Source organism: Gobio gobio (genome assembly GCF_949357685.1).
Source record: "Gobio gobio genome assembly, chromosome: 2".
In the NCBI taxonomy this organism is placed as follows: Eukaryota; Metazoa; Chordata; class Actinopteri; order Cypriniformes; family Gobionidae; genus Gobio; species Gobio gobio.
Genome location: NC_137098.1, coordinates 67,125,652 through 67,140,263, shown reverse-complemented (window position 1 = coordinate 67,140,263; position 14,612 = coordinate 67,125,652). Strand labels below are relative to the sequence as shown.

General features: G+C 38.8%; 1 protein-coding gene across 1 annotated transcript in view; it reads right to left on the bottom strand.

Annotated features, from left to right (window-relative positions):
* Window positions 1-14,612, bottom strand: part of LOC307120077 (basement membrane-specific heparan sulfate proteoglycan core protein-like) — a 335,684-nt gene that overhangs the window by 236,883 nt on the left and 84,189 nt on the right. Inside the window, exons 8-9 of the mRNA XM_079806937.1 lie at window positions 4,103-4,360; window positions 3,747-4,010 (exon numbers count right to left, since the gene is read on the bottom strand). Coding sequence (XP_079663063.1) covers window positions 3,747-4,010; window positions 4,103-4,360 — 522 coding nt within the window. The remainder of the gene's footprint in view (window positions 1-3,746; window positions 4,011-4,102; window positions 4,361-14,612) is intronic.

Below are 14,612 nucleotides of genomic sequence, written 5' to 3'. Positions count from 1 at the left end.
AACGTCTTTACGGTCACTTTGTTTTGATCAATTTAATGCATCCTTGCTGAATAAAAATATGAATTTCTTTAAAAAGAAAATCTTATTGAACCCAAACTTTTGAACAGTAGTGTACACCATTTATAGGTTTGGGTCTGTTTGACAACAACAACAAAAAAACTGTGCTACAGTTATATGAGATAAAATAGTAAAAAGTGCACATTATCATCTTTTGCCTGAAATATGAACTAATGCTAATCTTTCTCCTGTTACTTCCCTGTTTCTATCTCAGGATGCACAGCAAGGTTACTAGAGATTACGCCAGCTCCAGTTTGGATCCAGCCTCACTCACGAAGACTTCAGATGATTGCAACTATAGATGGAAATGCAAAACTGCCAGATATTGTCCTTATATTGTAATCGTTGGTCCGGTTATACAGACAGGTCTTAGATTAAGCCAAGGTTAGGGCTTAGTTAGGACAATCTAAGTAGCTTTTTTAAAATGTGCCTTAGGAAAAAAAACATTACTGGTGTGAATCTTGAGACAAAACAATGACACTGGCATATTTTAAGATATATCAGGTCAAGTTGCTTTCAGTTAAAGGCTTAGTTCACACAAAAATGAAATCCTAGGGTGTGTATGACATTGTTCTTTAAGCCAAACACAGTTATATTAAAAATGTCCTGGCTCTTCCAAGCTTTATAATGGTAGTGAATGGCTGTTTCTGTTTTGAAGTCCATAAAAGTGCATCTATCCATCATAAAACACGGCTCTGGGTGGTCTGCCGGAAGCTAGATATTTTACTTTATAATATGTTAGATCTGGACATTTTTCTTACACAAACCCATCGATTCGCTTTAGAAGGCCTTGATTAACCCCTGGAGCCCTTGTGGAGCACTTTCATAATGGATAGATGCACTTTTTTGAGCTTCAAGTTTTGGGCTGCCATTCACTGCCATTATAAAACTTTGAAAAAACAGGATATGTTTTAATAGTTATAACTCTGATTGTATTTGTCTGAAAGAAGAATGCAATATAAATGGTAAATGGACTGCATTTATATAGCGCTTTTAACAGACCTACGGCCATCCTAAGCGCTTTACATTTTTGCCTCACATTCACCCATTCATACATTCATTCACACACCGACGGCGGTGTCAGCCATGCAAGGTCATCCAGCTTGTCTGGAGCAGCTGGGGTTAGGAGTCTTGCTCATGGACACCTCGGCACTTGGTCAGGTGGAACCGGGGATCGAACCACCAACCTTCCAGTTACAACCTACATGAACCACTGAGCCACTGCCGCCCCACAAATATATATATACACCTAGGATGACTTGAGGGGGGGTAAATCATGGGGTAATGTTCATTTTTGGGTGAACTATCCCTTTAAGACAGCTCAAACATGCATTTTAGTCCGGTACTAGCTTAAAGGGATAGTTCACCCAAAAATTTAAATCCTGTCATTAATTCCTCTCCCTCATGTCGTTCCAAACCCGTCAGACCTTCGTTCATCTTCAGACACAGATGAAGATATTTCTGATGAAATCCGAGAGCTCTCTGTTCCCTCCATAGGCAGCAATGTAATTAACACTTTCAAGGGCCAGAAAGAAGTGACTGCAGTGATTCAAATTTAATTTAATGAAGCGATGAGAATACTTTAGTGTGCATAAAAACAAACAAAAATAACGACTTTAAAGCGATAGTTCACCCAAAAATGAAAATTAGCCCATGATTTACTCCCCCTTCAGTCATCCTAGGTGTGTATGACATTCTTCTTTCAGATGTATAAAATCTAAAAAGTTATATTACAAAAGTCCAGGCTAATCCAAGCATTATTATAGCAGTAATAGTTGCTCTGTTTTTGAAGTCCATAAAAAGTGCATCTGTCCGTCATATAACTGCTCCACGCGGCTCTGGGGGGTTAATAAAGGCCTTCTGAAGCGAATCGACGCGTTTGTGTAAGAAAAATATCCAGATTTAAAACTTTATCAAGTAAATTTCCAGCCAATGTAGTGCGTTTATAAACGTGACATCTATGAAATAGGGAATGGCTATACAAAGACGATGGCAATGCTGACTATGTTCAATAACAACTTTTGGAATTGAAATAAAAAATAACGAATAAATGCTGTGTTCGTGGTATACAACCGCGGATCAGTTGCGCTCTGCAAATGCGGCATATGTGAAAGCACAACAGCGCGTGCGGCTCCATCTCAGTATGTGTGAAACGGGCGTTAGGTTGTGCCCCGCTCTTCCCCACAAGGTGTCAGTTCTCAGAGACTTTACGCGTAGGTATTTCACAACACTTCAGCTTGTGATTCTTATTAAATGTTGGTCATATTTCATGATTTTTTTTTTACCTTTGCAAAGTCTCTGTGAACCTGACCTTGTACTTTTGGAGACTCCATGAAGGTTGCCGTTCTGGAAAATGGTGGCGTTGGTGATTAAAAGGGTTCATGATGGCTTCACACCTATTTTCAAAATAACATGAGTAAATATCGCTTTTAAATTGTATCTTGAGACATTAGATTATATATTACTATGATTTACTTTATACTTTCTGTGTATTTGTATGATTTGTAATATCTAAAATGGTATTCGTAAATGTATTTTGTATGAATAATAAAGCAATTTTTACTTAATGTTATGTGTTTAATAAATTATTACCTATACAGACTAATTTATTTATTGTAATTAAGTACTATGAGATTTTTAAATCATGTAGTAGAAAATGTGTTTTTGTAGCCTATTTATAACGTCGTTTCAATGTTAGGTAGGCAAATACATTATATCGATTTTATGTTGAATATGTGTTAATTCTATTACGTCATTTCAACTAATTGAAATCAACATCGTTTCAACGTTAGGTAAGCAAACCAGTTGCATCGATTTTATGTTAGTTTTGAATGGCGTTTCTGACGTTGGTTCAACATTACTTCGATGAGCAAAACGATGCCGGATCGACATCGGAGATCAACGTCGTTTCGATGTCGCGAGAAACATCGATTCTATGTTGATTCAATGTCAGTTTGCTATCTGGGTAGTTACTTTCCCTGGTAATTAGTTACTATTATAATGATGTAACTCAGTTACTAACTCAGTTACTATTTGTAAGAAGTAGCTAGTAACTATAACTAATTAAAGTAACGTGCCCAACACTGGTTGTTGATTCATTGTCCTGCGATTCGGGATCAGACTAGAATATGTATGGGCGAGGGCTCGCGAAGCCCAACGGCTAATGTGTTTTCCAGTCGGGCTACCAAAATGTATCACCGGCCTGCCCATATATCAAATTATTCTGTATCTTTCATAACATTGAGAATCATCTTTATACAAAGTTTGGTTAAAAAAAACTTGAAGCATGAACATTGATTGGTGAATGAAAAAAAAATCCCATTGTTTGTCTATTCATGTCTTTTAATTTCAACAAGAATGACTTATTTAAGAAAACGTATTCCTTGTGAGGTGTAAAATAGTCATTTCTTTCTTTCTTTGCAATCTAATGGTTACTTTTCTCAAATGAGAAAACTTTTCTTCGGGATCGCTCGCAACAGTAGGTTTTTCAGCAAACTACTTATTTACTCTTGCTTGAGTCATATCATTGTTCAGAACACTTTAATTATTTCTTAAGTAGCAATACTTTTACTTCAGAACAATTGGTTATACTCTCTCCACCGCTGATCGCCTAAAAAGCAAAGCTGCAGTTGTTTTCTACTCAATGTCTTCTGGTTAAAGTGATGTGATGAAATGATGAACACACTCACCTGATACTGTCAGTGTAACTCCATCACTGCTCTGTGTGTACTGCGGGGCTTTAGTCTGAGATCCTTCACATTTGTACACACCAGCATGAGACCGACCCACAGATGTGATTGTATAGATCTGGGCTTGACTTCTGGTCTCATATTGATCTTTATACCATCTGTACCACCAGCCTCCTGCCTCCTGTATGCCACATGTGAGAGTGACCGTCTCTCCACTGAACACACGGACATCAGGATGAACACGCACTACAGGTTTGGGTCTCTCTGTGAAAAGAGCAAACAACAAACTTCATGTTTGAACTTAAAACTCAAAATTAACTTTCACTGACAAAACTATAAAGTAAAAGAGCGCTTACCTCTCACTGTTATCTGAACTCTATCACTGTCGTGTGTGTAGTAGTTTCCTCGATGTGCTCTACACACGTATGGTCCTCCATCAGAGACGCTCACAGAACTGAGTGTTTTAGTTCCTGCATCATCACTGGATTCAGAGTTTGAGTCTTTCCTCCAGAGAAACGTCCATCCAGTCGAGCTTCTCATGTCACAGCGGAGAGTAACTGTGTCTCCAGTGAACACTGAACTCTGGGTCACACTCACGACCGGCTTCAGTTTATCTGTAAGAGACAGTGATGCAGTGTTGAGCTCATTTATAGTGTTATTGGTCATAGTTTCAGTATTCTTCTGATTTTATCATGTTCATGTAATTAATTTTGATTTTGCTCTGTTTTTCTTTATGCTTGATTTGATGTGTATTGCTTACATTCATGCAAAAATACAGCCGTTATAAGCTTTCATTGAAAAACAGTGGTCTGTCCTCGATGCTTGAGGTTTAGACCTTTAGAATGATATATAGTTTGTCAAGATTAATGATGTTTTTTTTACGTTAAATCTATTAACAAACATTACACTCGTGCTAAAAATAGCGCTTCAACTCGGTCACGTCCTCATGCAGCTTAAGGAGTTAAGGGTGTTTGTCTTTTCTGCTCCCACTAGTGACGCCAAACAGAAAAACACAAATATAGATTTGAGAAGGAAATCCCAGCGCTTTCAAATAATAATGTTAAAGTCTTAAACTCTGCAGACCCTGTACATCATTAAATGTCTGTGGAGGAGCTCTGACCTCATATGTCAACATGTGAAAGCGTATAATGTCTACTTTCTGGAGATATGCATCACTTTGAAAAAAGCTTCCTATACCCACATACAGGGGTCTAAATGCAAAATGTAGGTGTCAAACCCTTTAAAGTTACATAAAACACTGCTAAAAGTGATAAACATGTAAGTATAGGTTGTCTGAGCTGTAATACCCCCCCCCCCCCCCCTTTTTTGGTTATAAACTCATTTTTAAAAGTGTATATCTCAGGCCTGTGTGCTCTAGCACCCTGCAGACAGGGCTGTTTCCACTAGATTCCAGAAAATACTGGAAAAAGATTTTTGTCTGGAGCATGTATGCAAGATTTATACAAATGGATCTGAATGGAGGAATATGACCTTTTTAATGTAATTTCCGCCTGATGATTTTACTCAACAATCTCTTCTGGTCTGTGTCAGTCTCCTACACAGATGATGTTATAAACACAGTACAGTGCTTCCCGATTCTATTTCTCACCAAATGTTCTTTTGAACTTGCGTGTTTATGGAACCCCTTGAAGGAATTGAAAATAATCAAAGATATTTGATAATTGAAATCCAACAAAGAAATTTGCTTTACTGTTGTCAACACATTTGCTTATCCGAAGGACCACCTGGAAGACAAAAGGCAGGCCTGTAGGCCACATGAGGTGCCCCACCTTTATGTGTGACAATGGGGGAAGTTTGGGCTGATTGGTCAGTTTGAATGTTATGTGTGAGTTTTGGTCTGATTGGTCAGTTTAAAAGAATACATTTGGTTTCAGTCACATGGTCAAGGAATAGATAAAAACTGATGGAACTGTGGCTCTCTCTCTCTCTCTTTTCCTGTGGCTCTTGAAGTCATCTGGGCTTCTCTTCTCTCTCTCTCTCTCTCTCTCTCTCTCTCTCTCTCTCTCTCTCTCTCTCTCAGGTAACATTGTATTCATGCTGTGTACGATTAATGGTATAAGTTTATCATCTCATTCATCCATTTTGAAACTATTTTAAGTGTAACCATAACCAGATTTTTTCATTAAATCCTTTCTATTACGAATACTGTGCTAACTAGTTTTGATTTAGTATTGACTGTGAAGTGCTCCCTATTGCAATACAATATAGTCACATTATAGCAAAGCTCTCCCACATATTTTGCTATTGTAACTGCGCTTATCTCCGTCGTTGGTATGAGTTGCAGTGGGTGGAAATAGACAAGAAATGTACAGTTTTCTTCCATCTTTCTGATAACGTTTCTTTAGTCTAATGGCAACCCTGTAGATTGAACCATCTACAGGAGTCCACTCTTACACACCTGTCTTTTTCAGCGTCATGTTTCCAGTCCCGGTACCCTTCACTGTGAAAGTCGAGTCTACTAGGGCATGCGCACTATTGAACACTCAACATGGGAAGCAGAATGCTGCATCAGCTTTGACACTATATTCAAGCCAGTCACAAGTCTGATACCATGAAGACACAAAAGAGTGATTTTTATCATAAAACAAGCGAGCAGGTTATTGCTGTAAAATGATCTGATTCGGTCCTTCATTTCTAAGATCATCAATGGCCTGCAGCGTTGGTCCAATCACAGCCGCAGCGATGGCGATCACATCACTAGTAGAAGGCCCATTCATACACTGAACAGAATTATAAACGCAACACTTTTGTTTTTGCCCCCATTATTCATGAGCTGAACTGAAGACTTTTTCTATGTAAACAAAAGGCCTATTTCTCTCAAATATTGTTCACAAATCTGTCTAAATCTGTGTAAGTGAGCACTTCTCCTTTGTCGAGATAATCCATCCACCTCACAGGTGTGCATGTCAAGATGCTGATTAGACAGCATGGTTATTGCACAGGTGACTGCAAATCTCATCAACGTTAGTGAGCCAATAAGCATGCAGCATGATTGGCTGTGGCGGAAAAATGCTAGTTTACGCCGGTTATTCCCAGAGATGTGGCTCGCACATGAGGCCTGTTTCACACATAATCCGTTTGCAGTGTGTATTATTTTCCGTACCCATGTTAAGGCTGATTTATACTTCTGAGTCGGACCTGCGCCGTAGCCTCAACAACACAGTCTACGCGTCGGGTTTTCATCTATACTTCTGCGTCGCTGTCCATGTCAACGTGCAATTACATGCTAGGGAGCATGACAACCCCTGAGGGAGGCGTCCTGCCAACACGTTCTCATGAAATGCGTAACTTATCAAAGTAAAAACTCATTTTGGCATATAAATCACAAAATAAATACAATTCATGCTATAGATACGCATTTTCATGAGATCAGGCTGTTCGTGCAGACGCACCACCCCTGGAACACACTTCCGGACTGCATCCGCGTGTAGTGTGAAAGTGCATCCACCCCCCCGCCACCCAACATGGGAAGCAGAATGCTGCATCAGCTTTGACACTATATTCAAGCCAGTCACAAGTCTGATACCATGAAGACACAAAAGAGTGATTTTTATCATAAAACAAGCGAGCAGGTTATTGCTGTAAAATGATCTGATTCGGTCCTTCATTTCTAAGATCATCAATGGCCTGCAGCGTTGGTCCAATCACAGCCGCAGCGACGGCGATCACGTCACTAGAAGAAGGTCCATTCATACACTGAACAAAATTATAAACGCAACACTTTTGTTTTTGCCCTCATTATTCATGAGCTGAACTCAAATTTCTAAGACTTTTTCTATGTAAACAAAAGGCCTATTTCGCTCAAATATTAAATAAATAAATAGTGTTAGTGAGCACTTCTCCTTTGCCGAGATAATCCATCCACCTCACAGGTGTGGCTTGTCAAGATGCTGATTAGACAGCATTATTATTGCACAGGTGACTGCAAATCTCATCAACGTCAGTGAGCCAATAAGCATGCAGCATGATTGGCTGTGCAGTGTGAAAGTACATCCACCCCCCGCCACCCTTTGAAAAAATCCCCAGAACTGGCATACCCAGACTAAAACAGACACAGTTCATGAAGTATATGGTCTCATTTGAAAGCAGACACTTGGCAGTTTACTGTAAAGTCAAAATTAATTATTGTCATAATGAAAAAAAACAGTTATAATAAGCTTCAAATTTTTGTAAAGTTATTAGATTTATTTTTATTTTTTATATCTTTATGAAAATAAAATTGAAGTTGGCCTTGTTGGTTTCGTGGTGCAAACGGCCCATTCAGTTTCAGTCTCCCCGCACACATTCACACCTCTCCGGCCTGGTTATGGCTCTAATTATTATTATTTTGTCTTCATTATAATTACTGACAATTATCTATTCAAACTGTCTTTTTACATTACATATTGTCCCAAAACACATTAATATGCAAAATTAGATACAGTGTATAGATGCATTGCCTAGAATGGGAATGGCATTCATGTAGGGGTGTGCCGGTTTCAGAATTGGTGATGACGGTTATGATGTGAGTCAAATGTGACGGTTCGTAACATACGGGGGGTTCGTCTGTTATAGGACAACTTAGTTTGAATAAACGACCAGACACTGATTAGCTACTTGCTATAAGTTTATTTATATACACACAGTAAACAGGCCCTTCGCGACAAGGCAGGCAAACCAAGCAATTGCTTGAGGCCCCGAGCTGGCCTGGGGCCCCAAGACAACGACAGGTTATGACTAAAATGAAACGACAAACTGTGTGAGCGCCCCATTGATAGTCAATGCAGTAAAGTCCAATGACACTGTTATCGGGAACACCCTTAAGGGGCCCCTCTCAGTAGCTGACAGCAGCCAGCCAACCACGCGATCTCTGCTGCCGGCAAAATACAAAACCTCCTCGGCAGTCATCATGAAGCGGAATTATGCTTCAGGAAGCCAGAAAAGAAAAGAGAGAAAGGAGGAGGAGGATGATAAGAAAAAAACAAGACAGTGGTAAGTGATAAATTACACTGGATAAAATAGCTCTACTTGTCTTGTACAAAAATGGTGTAATTTTGCAGCAGGTAGGCTAGCAAAAATATGTTTATGTTAGCTAACTTACCTGCCTGACCAAATGCTGCTTGTAATGAACAGTTAGTGCAACTTTTTTTTGGAACGGACGGAATATGTTTACATACTGTAATATGTTTTTTAACTGGATAAGGAAGACGCAGATCTGTTCCAGAATCACTGTTTATCGTATTTAATGACATTGCTATAGCTTTGTATGAACTGACGACAATCTGCATTGTTAAAAACGCTACATAAATAAAGTTGACTTGACTTGACTTTGTAATAGGTTTTGATGAAAGTGGCATAGCATGCTATACTAACTATTATTTATGCTATGCATAAATAACCTGGAATAGTTCATATAGCAGTCTATATTAACTATTATTATAAACATTATTTAACCAGAAAGAGGCAGAGGAACATTATTTTTTTCATGGCTTATCTTAATGTGCTAGTGTCGGGATATATACGATAGTGACAGTTTATGCAAATATGACATTATTTTTATAAGTTACATTATTCTGTGTGGCAATTTTTACACTGTTACATTTTGAAGTAGAGTATCAGGACAACCCACATGTTTTACTGGTACTGTTTATTAACTATTTAACAAGGTATTATAGTCATCTGTTGCAACTTTATAATAACCATCCAGATAATGTTTATAGACAGTTTACAAACCAACTAGTAACCCTTAACTAAGTGTTAGGAATATCTGGTCCGTCTAACTATGTAATGTTTATAGATGTTTTAAAAATGGTTTCTTAAAGGTTTACAAACATTTTTTTTAATGGTACAATGGTGTTATTTTGCAAATGTTTAATTAGGGGTTCAAGCATGAAATGCTGAAACCCTATTGTAATTGTAAGGATTCGTAAAACGCATTGTGCAGGCCAAACCGTAAGGCCTAGAGACATGAAACCTGGCCAGATGGTAGGCCTCAGTTTGGGGACAAACTATCAGAGTATGACCCCGAATGGCCCATAGGTGGCGCTACAGCAACCAAAAGTTCAAAATTGCTCATAACTCTTAGACTGTTTGTCCCAGGATCAAGTGTCTTATATCGTTGGAATCCTTGGCTCAAGGCAGACAAAATGGCTATCTCCGATTTGGATGTAGGCAGGGAACATTTTCTGCTATGTCGAATTTTGTCCAAAACCTACTTTTGCAAACTAGTCCCTGGTTTTTCGCCCGATCGGAACCAAACCAGTCTAGGACAATTCTCGGGACTCTCTAGATCAATAATTATCGAAAAAAAGTTCAACTTTTGCATTTAGGTGGCTATAACAGGGTCATTTAGAAAAGGGGCGTGGCAAAATACACTAAAAAGCCTATACATCCCAAATGAAAACTCAGAACTTCACCAAAATTGATGAGCATATGTGTCCGAACATGGTGAGGAAGCATGCAGAGTTTCATGGAGATCGGACCATAGGTGGCGCTATAACTGGCAAAAAGCCTTCATTCTTATTAGGGGTTCAAGCATGAAATGCTGAAACCCTATTGTAATTGTAAGGATTCGTAAAACGCATTGTGCAGGCCAAACCGTAAGGCCTAGAGACATGAAACCTGGCCAGATGGTAGGCCTCAGTTTGGGGACAAACTATCAGAGTATGACCCCGAATGGCCCATAGGTGGCGCTACAGCAACCAAAAGTTCAAAATTGCTCATAACTCTTAGACTGTTTGTCCCAGGATCAAGTGTCTTATATCGTTGGAATCCTTGGCTCAAGGCAGACAAAATGGCTATCTCCGATTTGCTCGCTCTTCAGGCGCCAATTTCGAGTAAATTACATTTTTTTGAAAAACCAATTTTTGTTGAATTCTCCTAGGTTTTTGGCCCGATTGGAACCAAACCACTGCAAGAATATTCTCTGGAGTCTGACAATCAATAATCATCCAAAAAATTCAAAATTTAAATTAACGGTCGATAAGGGGAACCAAAATCTTTGATGGCACAAGGGCCATTTTTACTAAAATGGTTATAAATTGTGAACGGAAAGAGATTTTTTTGCTAAACTTGGGATACATCTTCGTGAGCTCAATCTGAGATCACTTGAAAAAAATCGCAACAATTGGCCACTAGGTGGCACTATAAAATGGTTATAACTTGTGAACGGTAAGAGATATTTTCGCAAAACTTGGGACACATGTTCATGAGCTCATTCTGTGGTCACGTGAAAAAAAATCATGACAATTGGCCACTTGGTGGCACTATAAAATGGTTATAACTTGTGAACGGAAAGAGATATTTTGACATGAAAAAAATCGTGACAATTGGCCACTTGGTGGCGCTATAACAGTGAAAAAAAATCATGAAAATAGCTATAAGCGCACCCAACCGTTAGTCTACTGAAAATTGGCATGCAGTGTCTTTGTCCAGGGTGCCATGATAGTCTATGAGAACATTGGTGTATCTCCAAAAACTCAGTATACGTCATTGGCACAATGCCTTGAAGGAGCCTTAGAAGTTCCAAGCCCGTGTTTTTTTCACAGGAGTGGCCTCCTAAGAATCCTTGCCGAGTCCAACAATACCAAACATGCCAGGTTTCGCTTTATGGTTTTTGTAAGTGTCATTTAGAGCTTTAAAAAATTGTGGTTATCTTCAAAGCCATTAGTCTGATCAAGACAACAACAAAAAAACAAAGGAAATTTGAAAACATAGGTAAATAGCTAAACAATAACGCCAAAATATTAAAATTATGATAGGAACTGACAAAAAAAAATAATTAAATCCAATCAATTTCACCCATGGATCATTTTGATGCTCTCACATGTTTGAAACGAACAATGAGGGATTGTGATGAAATTTGTTTTGAATTGGGACTGGCGAATCCCCGTCCATACTGTCAATGACCGTTCGCAAAGACCTGCCCACTTTAGTTACTGTTGCTATGTCTGACAAGCAACGCCACTCTCACACCACACCAAGTTCTCACGCAGTGAAAAATACATCAGAGAGGAGACTGCGCGCTGACAGACAAGTACTTTTGATATGAAACAAAGTCTCACCTTTCAAATGTAGTCATTTTTTTAGAGACATTTAAACAATAAATACCATTTTGTGACTCTTTAATGTGTCTGATAGATCGCTGTAGACTCGAAGCTCAGTTAAAGCTGTTTGTGAACCGATCATCTCTTCCTTCTAGTTAATTTATATCATTAAAATAAACATGAATGAATATAAAAGGAATGTTGTTTTAAAGTGCTAAGACGTCAGTACACTTTGTTTTTCAAATTTAAATCCTCCTATGTTAATTTTACCTACTAACTTTCCTGACTGCTTTGTTAGACAAAATGGCGGATTATGATTAGTCAGATCGCCTGTCAATCAACCTCCCTGCGAAGGGTCAATTTAGAATAGGCTTGTTTGAGATGAGCTAAATCTGCCCAGAACCGATCACCGGTGATCAGCGCGAGATGCATGCGGTTAGAAATGTGTCCGAGTGCGGTCCGCCTTGCTCTGATGTCATGCTGACGTATGTCAAAAATATCTCGCGAGCGCAAGGCGCATGTGTCGGATTCTGCAGTTGCGCGCAGTTGCTCTCCACCGACTGCGCTGATCAAAAGCATGATGGGAAACGACTTGCTGACGACACAGCTTAATGCTCATTGGTTTAAACAACAGTGATGTATTGTTCTCTTTTAAAATGTTTGATTTTAAAACTCTAATATCATGTTTTATGTGTATTTGTTGTTTGTGAATATTCCCAAACTATCTGACTATCTATAAAAAAATAAAATAAATAAAAACACATATGTCTATATTAAAGAAAGAAATATTGATAAACATGTATTTGGAATGGAATTAAATAACAAGTACTTTGGGTGTCTTGTTCATTTTATTTATTTTCATATAAAAGCAACATAACTTGAATTACATCCAGTTTATTAGCAAAACTGTGCATGAGCGTGAATCGCGTGAATCCCGCGATATCCATCTTTGATCTCGCAGGTGTCAGATCCACTGTGAGTAGAGAGAACTATCCGGCTTGCCTGCGCTTTTTTCACTCCTCCTCTCACTGCAGCCGCCTACTCTCGCATACATTTCAGGCAAGGCAAGGCGCATCTCAAACAAGCCTATTGCCTGTGCGCACAATCCTGATCTAATCGACAACTTTGCATTTGCCCGGAAAATCCCACTATAATGTAAGAGAGCATCTTTTTTTATGTATTTGGACCTAGGCCTAACAATGTTTTATAGTGCGCTGTCCCCATTGTTTTTTTGTTGTTTTTTTTGTTTTGTTTTTGGTGAGCGTAGGCTACTCCTGATTTTGTTAGTCATCTAATGTCTTATATGCTGTGTATGATCATATCCTGCCCTATTCATGGTAGCCTACTCGCGAACATTGCGTCATCAATTGCGTCATCAAGGGGCCCGCCTTGATAATCCTACTTAAGGGTCCGGTGTTGGCTCGTTCGTTACGCCACTGAATATAATTGTCTAAACTCCTTATTAAAATTACATATTTACAACAAATCTGACACATATATACAGTATGGGCACACTTTGAGTACTACTAATAAAAGTGGTGGAGATCAGGCAAGACTATAAGAAGACTCAGGCAAAAGGTGCTATAACTGTAAAAACGCTTTAAAACCATATATTTCCTATGGTAAATTGCCTGTATAGGCTGTAAATCGACTTTTTCATCTATGATGGCAGTTGTTAAATGCTTGCTAAATAAAACTTAATGTCTTTTGATGCTTGTGTGTTTAAAGGCCTTAAAGGCCTTAACTGCTTGAACCCCGATAAATGCTGCTTGCAGCTTTAATTGTTGAAAATGTTCAAATTTTATGCACATTATATGCAACAGCAGTATTTGCACTGTAAACCTTTTTTATGTATATAAAGTGTGGATGAACTTAAACTATATGCATATGCTGTGGTTCCTGTCAGCTTTGCGTGCGGGTGTGTGTGTATGTGTGTGTGTGTGTGTGTGTGTGTGTGGGGGCTCCATGTCCATTTTGCTTGGGCCCCCCAAATTCCTTCAAACGGCCCTGACAGTAAACAAATCCTTGACAAAAAAGAAACCTTTGCAATGAACATGCTTTGTTTTAAATAAATCACACACAGTAAACTAATCCTTTAAAACAAGTAGGCTACTTAAATTACGTAAGAGCTGCATAAAAATGAATGAGTAGCCTAGGCCTAAATTACAAATGATAAAATCTACATACCTTTATCAAAGAAAAAGAAAAAAGTCGAAGAAAAAAAACGACTGTTGTGATAATACCTTAATTAAACTAACTAAATACAGGAAACAAAAAAAGTGCAATGACATTTTAAATTCCTAATCTTTTTCGACTTCCACGTTCCGTGACAGGAACACCAACATGTTCACTTTACTTGGTTTTAGTGACGATCTGACAGGGGTAGCTATGTTACCCGCAGTGCTAAAAACTCGCTCTGATGCTGTGCTTGTAGCACAAATACACATGTATTTACGTGCCAATTTTGCTTAGAGCGGATAGCGTGTTTCATTGTCTCTCCACCATGCTAGTGGATTAGCCGTAGAGTCAATTGGTTGTTCTTGGAGACAGCGGCTTAACTCCGTGTCAGCGCGCGCTCTGATCGGTAAAGGGGCAGAGATTTCAGACCTCCGTTTATTAAAGGGTTAGTTCACCCAAAAATGAAAATTCTGTCATTAATTACTTACCCTCATGTCGTTCGACACCCGTCAGACCTCCGTTCATCTTCAGAACACAAATGAAGATATTTTAGTTGAAATCTGATGGCTCTGAAAGGCCTCCATTGGCACAATGCACGGTTCACTCTCAAGACCCGAGAATAGTTTTTGTGCGCAAAAAAACC